General features: G+C 41.1%; 1 protein-coding gene across 1 annotated transcript in view; it reads right to left on the bottom strand.

The window, feature by feature from the left end:
* Positions 1–1,102: 1,102 nt before the first annotated feature.
* Positions 1,103–12,201, bottom strand: part of rims3 (regulating synaptic membrane exocytosis 3) — a 31,194-nt gene continuing 20,095 nt past the window's right edge. The window contains exons 2-6 of the mRNA XM_037693589.1: positions 5,376–5,517; positions 4,797–4,909; positions 3,661–3,762; positions 3,447–3,586; positions 1,103–1,943 (exon numbers count right to left, since the gene is read on the bottom strand). Of these exons, the coding sequence (XP_037549517.1) occupies positions 1,731–1,943; positions 3,447–3,586; positions 3,661–3,762; positions 4,797–4,909; positions 5,376–5,517 (710 nt within the window). The 3' untranslated portion in view covers positions 1,103–1,730. The remainder of the gene's footprint in view (positions 1,944–3,446; positions 3,587–3,660; positions 3,763–4,796; positions 4,910–5,375; positions 5,518–12,201) is intronic.

Here is a 12,201-nt window from a genome sequence, read left to right as displayed (position 1 = left end):
GTTTGTTTGTTTTTAATCTGTATTCCATGCTACGACGTGTAATCAAAGCACTACAAAGTTTTCTCTTCAAAACAGGACATCAAAATTATTTCCAGCTCTTTAAAGCAATTCTTGTGGCTTTTCTCATTATTTTAGGATAAGTATATTTTAGTGCTGCTCATATGTTGCAGTTTAAGGTGTACAAAGATTTTTTTGTTTGCTTGTTTGTAAGTAAAGTATCATCAATGACTGTTTGGATTCAAAGCCAAAATCATCTGCAAAACTAACCTTCTCCGCTGCTCTAGTGCTCCTTGAATAAGTACAAAAAATACACTCTGCTTGAATTTGAACTCTAAAATTAAAGGGTTCTATGAATCTGTAACTCCTGTATTTGATTTAAAAAAAAACTGAAAATGAATAAAAACATAAGTGGATAATAAGGGATCAGTTTTAAAAATAATTCCCAATTTACAATAAAGTGCCGTCTAAAACATGAACGCTGAAGGACGCCTTCTGGACATATTGCACGTAGGACAAGTAGAACTACCATAATATGGCTGTGTACTGTTTATAGGAGTAAAATAATACTTGTGTGATAGATATCCAAAAAGAAAGAACCTCTTCTGGAGCTATTTACATGTTTACACATTTACAGCGGGTTCGGAGGGACAGACTGGAGCGAGCAAAGAGAACGGAGCTGTGATCTAACCACAGGTGCCACCTATCATCCGCATCAAGCAGGAAGAAGAATTTATGACATCAAAACAAGGAACTGGACGCCCAAACGAGCCCAGATGCTGGTAGACAAAGCGGGACTGCGGCGCCCACGGGGACGTGGAACACAAACCCCCTCTCGAACTGCTCTGCGCTCCCACAGTCTGACTCCGAAGGTGAAGGCAGCAGCTGGCTGACTGAACTGCTCTCGTTCGTCTGCAGCGATGGCAGTCGCCTCATCTTACAGTGCATCGCTCTCTTCTCGGGACAAAGTCAAAGCAGCGCTGTGCTCCTGCTCACATCAGTCAAGGCAAGCTAAATAAAAAGACGTAAACACGTCAAAATGTCTCGCAAGCAAACATGCAGAATGCAGCCGATACATATAAGACAAAAAAGTATTTAGCTATCTGTTCAGGTATATAAACTCTGCCCTGTGAAAAGTATATATAGCAGTGTTGCTACCTCACATAACAGCCGTTGTGTGAATATTGTGCCTGTTAGCCAGGTTTGTGTGTTTGACTTATCCTTTAGAGCTTATTTGTGTAAAATGTGTCTTATTTTTATTTATTTCTTCTTTTTTTTGCATTACATCTAAGTCAATGACTCTGCTACATATTCATACTTTATATTGTGTACTAGTTCACCCACTACTTATAGTAATAATAACAACAATAACAATTGCTTTGGTTTTAAAAAATAGTTTGCTTTTTTTCTCAGTTTGGCATAGAGAGTTTAGAAACTGGCATCGGGATGAGATGCGCCACGTGGATCTGGTGACTCGGAACGATGCAGGGCGTGGCACCGGGTGTGTGGTGAAATGCTGACGTGTGTGGGTGGAAAACAAAAGTGCTACATGTTCAGGTTATTTGTGTGGATTTAGATTTCGCTGCTCGTTTTGTCAGCTAGCGTTAATCGGTGGATGAAAATATGAGCGGTACGCCTTCCTGAAGGATGTGTGTGTTGTTGCGCTTTATAGAGAGTCGTCGTGTAAACACTGTGTGTGCTTGTGCCTGCTCATGTGGGTGTCTGCTGGGTATCTAGGTGCATGACGGGCTGGTGGCACTCTCCAGAGAGGACTGGGAGAGGCGTCTGGTGAGGGGTCCGATGCTGGGGTCTGCCAGGGAGGAGGTAGGGAACAGCTTGTACCAGCCGCTGACTGTGGCAGACAGGTCCAAGTCCTCCAGGAGGATCTGGGCCATTCCCATGAAGCACTTGTGGTCCATACGTCCGTAATCCCCCCACACTATTACCTGAAGGAGAGAGGATAATAATGTCTTAACGAGATGATGGAGTCTGGCATTGATTTCTGGTCATGTTTGAGATGGATTAACGTTTGCTATTACAATCCCAAACAAACACAAACGGTGCCTCGGAAAAGCAAACTGCGTTGTCATCAGTTTTGTATTTAAGAATGACATGAATGCATTTTTTTTTAGCACTTCTGGCACAAATAGTAAAATATTTCGGCTAGAGTCAAGATCATGCAGAACGTACAGTGGCTTAAAGAGATTTCTAGAAATGAGTATTTTACAGGACTGAGAAAGAAAACGGCTTGTGTTCAGTTTGATGCTTTAATTAACATCTTGTTAATGTTGCATTGCTGCTCGACAGTAAAAGCAACATTTGCGTTAGCAGGTCTCGTTAACCTTTTGGTCAAAGAACAATTTCTGCCTCTTCGCTCATGAAATAAAAACGAGCCCCGAGCCGCGAAACCTGCTACAACTGTGATGATCAACTGGTGGCCCATGGGCCACTTTGGGTTAGTTGGAGGGGGCTTTTCTGACCAGTGGGGGTGACATTTTAAAACTAAGAATCAATAATGAATTTCAAAATGTTCTCATATTTTTACATTTTGGGATGCAAAATAAATCTATGAAGTAAAGAAGTAAAAACTTCCAGTTTCTACCTTTAGATAAAAATGAAAACACTGAACTCTGCAGGCCTGTGTGACCTTTTATGTGAGGAGAACTTAAGTATCACACTTTTGGAGTAAAAAAGCTAAAAATAATGTCGCTCAAACATTTGCAGGAAAATTGACAAAAATAACAGCCAAAACTAGCCTTTTTTTGCTGTGGATTTAAAAGCCAGAACAATTAAATTTCCTGTAAGTTTTGGTCCAAGCTTCATAGAGCCGCAGATGAAGGACTAAAGAGCCACATGTGGCCCCAGAGCCACAGGCTGCAGAGCCCTGTCATAGGTAGTCGTTTCTTTTTTGTTTTAGTTTTCACTGATAACTAGTACCGCTGAAATAACAAGACTATGAGGTAGCTGTAATGCACCAAGCTATATCTTAAAACCATGGTGCATTTCCAGACGGTTTGCTATTTTTGACACAAAATACCCTCCATCCTGCATCTGTTTCTGCTATCCTAGTTTTATTTTGAAAGGACTTTTAAGTAGAAACTAAGAGCACAGAAGAGCAACAACTTTGCTGCCAAAAGGCATGAGGATTCCTCCACAATGATCCATCGCACTGCTGAAAATGAACAAATACAAAATAAAAACCTGGCTATCACAATTAGGAGCATAGAGGGGTTTTCAGCAGCGACTTGTGGTATGCAGAGTGGACTATATTTCACCACAAGTCTTCAAAAATTCAAAGCTCAAAGAATAATCAAATATTGAAGAAAGTGCACTGTAGTTTGAATTGCCTATCTCTATTTTTATCCATCCAAAAATAAATAGCGATGAATGAAAGCTTAGAGAAAACAAAGATTAGAAGAACAAAGAAGGAAATAAAATGTCACTCTTACTTGTAGAACTTTGCCCTGAGGACTCTCATCAAACAACAAAGCCTGCTGGTAGGTGGGGTCCAAACTCTTCTTCACTACTTTGGTTTTATTCTTGGCCAAGCACACTCCATTTTCCAAGACATATACCTTCACATAGGTGGCTATAAAAGAATAAATAAACTAATAAATAATGCCCCCAACAAACAGGAATACTTTGAACAGATGAAGTCAGTACCAGGTATGTTTTTGGAGCCTGGTTTTGGGGTCAACCTTCTGGCTTGATTCACTTCCACCTCCAGCTGTCCTCCACGGTCCACCATGCCTACATGGACATCCCCTACAAAAGTGAAAAATAATGTTAAAATTGAATTACACATTGACTAATGTTTCAAACAAGGCAGTCAGTTCAGTCATTGATGAAAACATGTACAGTAGATGCAGTTATTAATAAGTGCCAGCAGAGGGAGCCAAAGAGCTGCAGGGTTACTTTTCTACTAAGTCTGCAGAAACACTCAAATGCATCAAATATTTATTCCTTTTTCTGACGGAATACACAAGTATTGTGTGATATTTTTAGATACAAAGGCACATTTAAATGTTTGTGAAAAAAAGAACTGTAAAAAAATAAACTGTCTTAAATCAACATCAATAACCTGCCTCTTTCTAGTTCATAATGAAAACATTTGATTCAGGATTAAAACTATTTGTTTCCTATTTGTTTTAAGTAGGGTTATTTATTCACTTTTGAATATATTTGTTCCATTCTAACTGCTTCTGCATGCTTTACACTATTTCAGCTATTCATATACCAAAACATTCAGCTCATTCAGGAGATGGAACGCTTCAACTTTTGTTTCCTACAGACAAACACAGATCTATGTAAGTCCTAAATAAAACACTTTTTAAAAAATCTGTTCAAGCATACTTACTTTGGCTGTGTCTTTGTATTCAACCAATATATTTTAGCAAGGCTTTTGCTATACTTTAAAAGCAGAAAAACACTTGCTAAAACCTAAAAACAGCAAAATGATAACTAAAAGCAGCAAAACTTTAGCTAAAAGTTGCAAAAAGAAGAAGCAAATATTTGCAGAAGTTTAGCTAAATGTTAAGTTATCATTTTGCTGTTTTTAGGTTTTAGCAAGTATTTTTCTACTGTTCACTTTTTGTAACTTTTGGCTTTTAGCTAGCCTTTTGTGGCATTTGGATTTTGGCTGTTTGGCAACTTTTTGCTAGTTTTTTGTTTGTTTTTGCTTCTTTTAGTCATAACAACTCAGTTTACTTGTACAATTAAATCTACCTAAATAAAGAAGTGAAATATTTTCAGCATTTATTTAAAATGCCTGTAAAGAATAGGACAGGCTCTTGGCTTACCCATGGGGGGCGTGGCTAGTGTTTGCCGGCCTACAATCTGGGCGGGGCCAAGCCCATCCAGAAAGTCACTGAACTGGCTCTCTGGTCCCAGGCGTGTGGTAGGAAAGACAAACCTGAGAAAAAGAACATAGATAAGGATGGATGGATGGATGGATGGATGGATGGATGGATGGATGGATGAATGAATGAATGAATGAATGAATGGATGGATGGATGGATGGATGGACAGATGGATAGACAGATGGACAGATGGACGGATGGACAGATGGATGGATGATGTATGGATGGATGGATGATGTATGGATGGATGATGTATGGATGGACAAACGGGATGGATGTATGTATGGATGTGTGTATGGATGGATGGATGAATGTATTGATGGATGGATGGATGAATGGATGGATGAATGCATGGATGGACGAATGGATTTATGTATGGACGTATGGACGAATGTATGAACGGATGGATGGACGGACAGACAGATGGATGGACGGATGTATGTATGTACGGACGTATGGACGGACATAGATATGGATGGATGGATGGATGGATGGAGGAGCAGCTGGGAGAACACTCACGTTCCATCAGAGCTATTAGAGTTGGTGCTGCCATCTGTAGAGTCCTTGCTGCCCTGCCGTGTCACCCGATTTCTCATCTCCACGGCGATGCCGGTCTCTGTGCTCCGTCGGATGGTGCTGCGGAGCTTCTTCATTCCACCATCTGAATAACACAGAGGTCACACTTAAAGCCCCCCACTCCAGCTGGATTCCTTATTAAGTATGAAAATCTGAGAGGTACAAAGAGCTGACAGATGTAGGATTAGTCCCTCATGTGGACCTGCTGCTTCGACACTTTATGAATGATCAGACCCTTAAAGGATAGTTAAATAGTTGGATCATTTCTGTCACACTGTATGCTCTTATCTCAAAGGTTTTCTTTTGCAAAGCTACTCTTTACCACTGAGGAAAAATCCTAATTCACCTTGAGAACAACCGTCTCTCTGTATTTTGAAGCAAGCTCACTCAAGTGAGAAAGCAATCTCATGTAATATCCTCCAGCATGTCCCAGTATTATTGAAAAATCTCTCCACTTTTCAGGTATTAAGACATCATTTAAAACACACAAAGCCCATTCGGCAGCTGCTGTTGTGCACAGGGAGCAATAAGTTTGTAGGACTCTTACAGCTGAAGATGGCAGGTAGAAACAAACAGCACAGCAGTGTGGGAAGTGTTACAGGTCGAAGACTTGAAAAAAGAAATGGAAGAGCTGATGAAAACATGGAAGTCGGGGTGAGATATTTAATCTATACAACTCTGCTGGCACTAGGTGAAAAGGAGCGATCAGGAGAGCTGCTATGCCCTTTCAGGACATCATCCCAACAGGGGCGTCCAGTCCTGGTCCAGGTGTGCTGGAGTAAGAAAACGAGTAAGACATGCAGGATAGTGGCCCTCAAGGACCAGAATTGGACACCCTGCCATGGAACGATGCACTCTGTTTCTGTTTGACATCTCAACGAAGACAACCACAACCCTACTGACACCCTCTGCTTCATCAGCAGTTTCAATTCTGGCTCCAAAGAAGAGGAAAAACATTGTATTTAGTGGCGTCTGCTCTGGAATCAGCATATCAAATAATGTCAAGTAAAAAAAAAATCTTTGAATGAATAGTACATGGGCAGCACGGTGGCGCAACTGGTAGAACTGCTGCCTCTCAGCGAGCAGGTCCTTGGTTCAAACCCCGGTCCAGGGGCCTTTCTGGGTGGAGTTTGTATGTTCTCTCCGTGCATGTGTGGGTTTTCTCCGGGTGCTCCGGTTTCCTCCCACAGACCAAAAACATGTATGTTAGGCTGATTGGTAACTCTAAATTGTCCCTAGGTGTGAATGAGAGATTGAATGGTTGTTTGTCTCTATGTGTCCCTGTGATGGACTTGCGACCCGTCCAGGGTGTACCCCGCCCCTCGCACAGTGAATGTTGGACATGGGCACCAGTGACCCCCGTGACCCAAAATGGAATAAGCGGGTAAAGATAATGGATGGATGGATGGATGGATGAATAGTACATGAATAGTATATGAATAATACATCAATAGTACATGAATAGTACTATATTATCAATATTGTCTACATTATCTATATAGCACTACATCATCTGTATTATTTATATGTAAGCAGAGTGAACAGGAGAGGGCTCAGCACACATCCCTGAGGGGAGCCAGTGCTGAGGGTTATGGAGGAGGAGGAGAAGTTGTGGATCCTCATAGACTGTGGTCTGTCTGTTAAGAAGTCTATGGCCCAGTTGCATAGGGAGAGGCTTAGTCCTAGTGTGAGTAGTTTGTCCATCAGGGTTTGGGAGATCCTGGTAGTGAAGGCAGACGTGGTGCAAATGACAAATAAAAAATCTTGAATCCTTGAATCAAAGTGATGTTGTCCATAATTGTCTCTGTTATAACATTAAGTATGAAACTGGGCATGCACAACCATTTTTCAAAGTAATACGTCCTACCCTAAAGATTACAAATTTTGTTGTAAGTGTGACCCATGTACCAAGGTCCGTTTGTGAATAAATATCTGCTCTGAAACTCTTCAGCCTGTGTTTTTTGCCGTGAAACAGGACTGGATGTTGGTGAACACTATAAATAAATTTAAATTTTTTTGCACCAAAGGCTCCAACCTAAGTGGCTCTTGTTTAAAAGCCAGGCAGTTAATAGTAAGTGAGTCATGCACAAACTGTTCCAGCATGAAATATTTACACCAGCTTGAACACAGTGGTGGTATGTGAGCGGTCTGGGTTATAAAATGACATTTCAGTCATATGAACTTTGGGACGTTCTTTTAAGGCGACAGTAAGTTTCCACCTTTATGAAGCTTGCTAATACCAAGATGAATCCGTGGTTATCAAAGCAATAGCAAGGAACAGGAAACATGAAGTTCCTTCATTTTTGCCTCAGTGCAGCTCATTAGGGTTTCAGCGGTGCTTGAAGTAGAAACTCCTTCTCTATAGGAGCCCGAATGCTTCAGCTATGCAGTGAAGTCACTTAAGCAGACTTTTAACAAGCCGTTGCTCATTGTCGCAGGGTAAGAAGAACACACCCTGCAACTGCAAGCCCACCTCATTAGCCTGAGAAACTCCAGTTTCATTTAGCATCCCTGCCATGCCAGTCTTATTGCCATGACAACCACAGACACCCTGCATCATCACCATCTCTATGGAGATCAACAAAGGCAAACAAAGCCACTCGATGAGACTTCGAGGGGATTTCAGGAGATGAGGATGAAGGGTTTTGAATAAGGGAATGAAGAGTGGCGCTGAGGAGCAACAAAAAAGGTTGAGTGGAGACAGGAGAAGGAGAGACAGATGAGAATGGCGGGATGGGGTCCCACGGGTGTTTGTGTGGAAGAGGAGGAGGAGAGGGGTACTGTCTTCTGATGCTTTCTATTTATAATCCTGCAGTCAGGAACATTTCCACCCGACAGTAACTTTACAGCATGACAAGAAGACAAACTCCATGTGTATCCGCTGCTGTGACAAACCTCCACACTGCCCTCGGGTCTGGGTCCAGACAGCGCCACCTGAGAAGACCGGCACCATGGCGACAGGCTCATCACCTGTCGTTTCGGATTTTAATTAATGCTTAAATGAAACACTTATTTGAAATGCCGGCTCGTAAAATGGATCCGCGCATGACGTTTGTAAAAAATGTTCTCCAAACATCATTAGACAAAAAGTATATGTAAATGATCCTCGCAGTCACAACTTTTATGAGTTTTTACACTTTTATTTGATAACTTTTAACTCAAGTCTGCGCCCCTCCTCTCTCATCAAGAGAACACCCCTCGAATGGTGCGAAGCAGTGAATTCTTCTTTCCTTTTTAAAATCCCCTCCTCCTCGTCTGCACTTTCCTTCTGATCGTTTCCATGGCAATACCTTCTGCAATGCACCAAGAGCCCGGCCGGCATGTTCCCTCGTAAGCCTTTCCTCTTCTTCTGTATCATTCTTTGCTTTACATTGTCCTCTTCTGAAAGTCTTAATCCTCAGTCTGCCACCGCTTCTTTCTTCCGTCTCTATCTTTCTCTAAGAGTTTTTCTTTATCTTTCTTTTTTTATATAATTTGTCTGCTCTCCCACTGCTTCCACTCTCCACCCCAGTTTGTTTGCTTGCCTGAACACAACTCCTTTGTTTTCTTTTCCAGTTTCTTTGTATTGGCCTTTTTCCAGATTTGTCGCACAACTCTAATCTATTTACCACTCACTTATCAGTCAAAATAAATTATTCAGAGCATTATCTCCTGCCCTGCTGGTGAACTGGCTCTGTTCTTCAGTATAAAAATCAAACGCACACAACCACACATCCTGGTAGAAGTGATTAGATGTTGATCCGATTTGTGTGTCTAAAAATTACATTACACTCTCGGCTAGAAGGGGGTCTTTTGGGGTCTTTGTGTGCCACAGAGCCATTAAAGTGTATTCTATTGGCTTCACAATGATTCCTCGCTCTTGTAAACACACTTATGAGTCAAAGAAATGTGCTCACATTCTTGAAACTTTATTTCTGTGTAAATAAATGAAAGGGGGGAAAAAATGGTGCAAGTTACCCATTTGATAATCATGATAAGGGATGGAGGAAGAACATGAGACAGGAAAATAATTAATACTGTCAGTGGTGAGAATTAATAGCAGGGAGGGAATAAAGATAGGTGAGATTAGTGAAAACGCCAGCAGTGCAGAAAAGCCACACAGAATCTGCGTGTGAGTGTGTGAGCGCGCTCAGCAAATCATTAAAGCCGCTCTGACATTTGGAGAGAACACTGATGAAGCCTCTCTCATTATATGCGGTAATATAGAATGCTGTTTTTAGACTCCCTGGCTGCGCCGACATGCCTATTGGATGCATCGGTGATGGAAACGACCCACCATGCATAGCAACAGTAACCACGGATGGGTGTTGGAGATGAATGATCTGTTGGGGTATCTTTACCGCCCGACTCCTGTTAAATGTGGAACCATAAGGAGATTGAAGGTACAAGGTTAATAAGAGAAGAGATTGCACACGTACAACAGGTATTAGTTTACTATTTTAATTTGTCACAACAAGGATCATTTTAGCCAATTATTATGACTGAACTTTGTTAAGAGATACACTTGTGTGGACATCTATATTTGTTTATACTCCAGGACGTCCATGGTCATTTAAGAAAAAATATTATCCATAGGGAGGCAGCACATTTTTGCTCAAGGCCACTTTAATGATCCAATATGGATAGCAATGAACTAGAATCTAATTATATTTAGAAGGCTGGCTGTTTCCCATTAAATTTACAAATCAAATGTATCTTATTTCTTCTGCAACAAACACAGCAGAGATAAACAATAATAATAATAATATATGTTGTGCAGTTATTATGCAATTGGTTATTGGGCCCCCTTCACACAATATGACAATCTCACTACTATCTAATGTGGAGGGTCTTGGCGACGTCTTCAAGTGACTTTTAAGAATGCAGTGTGTTCTCCATCAGGTGTGATAGGTCTACAATGGTTCTGTGAATGCACAAAACTTCTATAGTGAAGTCATGGTGCTTTATCATCATGGTGGATACATGCTGAATGTTCTGGGATGAGTGTGCAACAGTGTATTGGCAGCACAGCAATGATAGGGCTCCTGTGCACCAGCATGGCATGGTTGCTGAGAATATAAAGTAAGACTGGGTTTGGTGGCCTCATGCCTAAGCTACAAACCCACATATTGCTGTAGCGCCATGCTAGCATAACTATTTTGGGCAAGGCTGCATTTAAGAGAACTGTCGGGGCAAGGCCAGGGCATGGTGCCGTCAAGGCTGTGCATGGTATTATTCATTTGTTGGAACATACTGCTGGCATATAGAGTGGAATGAGGGTGTAGAGTCTTAGGCTACAGAAAATAATACAGAAAAACCCATTTGGTGAGTATTAGGAGCATAGCAGCATCACAATTGCCTTCCCACTGAAATTGATTTATTAATTTGTCTCAATTCAGCCACTCTGAAGGGTGAAGAGCGTAGAGGGATTGTCAGTCAGTGTAAAGCTGATTAGTGTAGCCTTGTCTTTTTCTTTCGGCTGTTCCCTTTTCAGGGGTCATTACAGTAAGTCATCCTTCTCCATTTCTCTCTGTCCTCTGTTCTCACACCATCTGCCTCCATGTCCTCTCTAACTGCATAAATAAATTTCTTCTTTGGCCTTCCCTCTAGTCTTTTTCCTGGCAGCACTATTTCTAACATCCTTCTACCAATATACCCACTGTCCCTCTTCTGAACATGTCCAAACCATCTCAGTCTGGCCTCTCTAACGTCATCTCCCAGTCCTTCAAGCTGTGCTGTACCTCTGATGATCTCATTCCTAACCTTACCTTGTCACTCCAAAGGAAAACCTCTAGAACTTTTTTTCGGCCACTTCCACTTTTTTCTCTTGTCTTTTTGTCATTGCCACTGTCTGTAAACCATACAGTGTAGCTGTTCTCACTACAACATTTTTCAGTCAGGTCATCTGGACAGTTTCTTTTTTTGTGCTGAAACGTTTCGCCTTCGGTCCAGAAGGTTTCATCAGTCAAGGAAACGCACAACAAAACTGATTCTTCCCCCAACAGCTTATTCCAAAGTGGAACAAACCAGTTCTGCTTGTGATAAGATGGTCTAGACCAAAACAACAGATCACAAGGGCGCAGTTAATTTTATCATCATATCATCAGCGTAACATAAAACATAAAAATTGGTCTAAAATCCAAAACATTTGAAACATCTCGAAATTGTTCAATTTTGTTTTACAGTTCCTCCAAAACATTTATACGTGTTATTAAAAGCAATAGTATCCGCCAGTGAAAATGTAACTGGTGCCCTTTGAACAAGATTGGAAGCATTATGTAGAGTGTAACACAAAGTGCATTGACTTGAGGTTTTATCATAATATCTTTGTACATTGTCATAATGAAGCCAAAGATCTGGTTTCAAGCCAACAAAACACCTGTACTGTGTTACAGCAGAGGAGCATGAGAGCAGTGGACAACAGTGACATAGACAAAACAGAAAGCAATTTCTCAGCGGCAGATCAATCAAACACTTACATTTAGTATTTTTAATAACCAGCTAGATGACTACTGCCACAAGGAAGAAAAACAAAAACAGCGCTGATATTGATTTTTCAATGCAATCAGATTCCTGCTTGTGTAACATGCCAGCAGCAGTTCACACTTGTGCTGCGTTGAAATTGGTAAAACAACAAAGGGGACAATTCACACCAACACCTTCATTTGTTTTGCAGTGATAAAGATCTAAAAAAAGTGAGGTGATGTTAATGAACACCAAATCTCAATCTAGTTGCATTGTCACTGGCCTGTTTCAGTGATTAGGTTTATATATATATATATATATATAT

The sequence above is a fragment of the Nematolebias whitei genome, chromosome 19 (assembly GCF_014905685.2).
Source record: "Nematolebias whitei isolate Nwh7 chromosome 19, NemWhi1, whole genome shotgun sequence".
Taxonomy (NCBI): Eukaryota; Metazoa; Chordata; class Actinopteri; order Cyprinodontiformes; family Rivulidae; genus Nematolebias; species Nematolebias whitei.
This window is presented reverse-complemented; position numbering and strand designations above follow the sequence as displayed.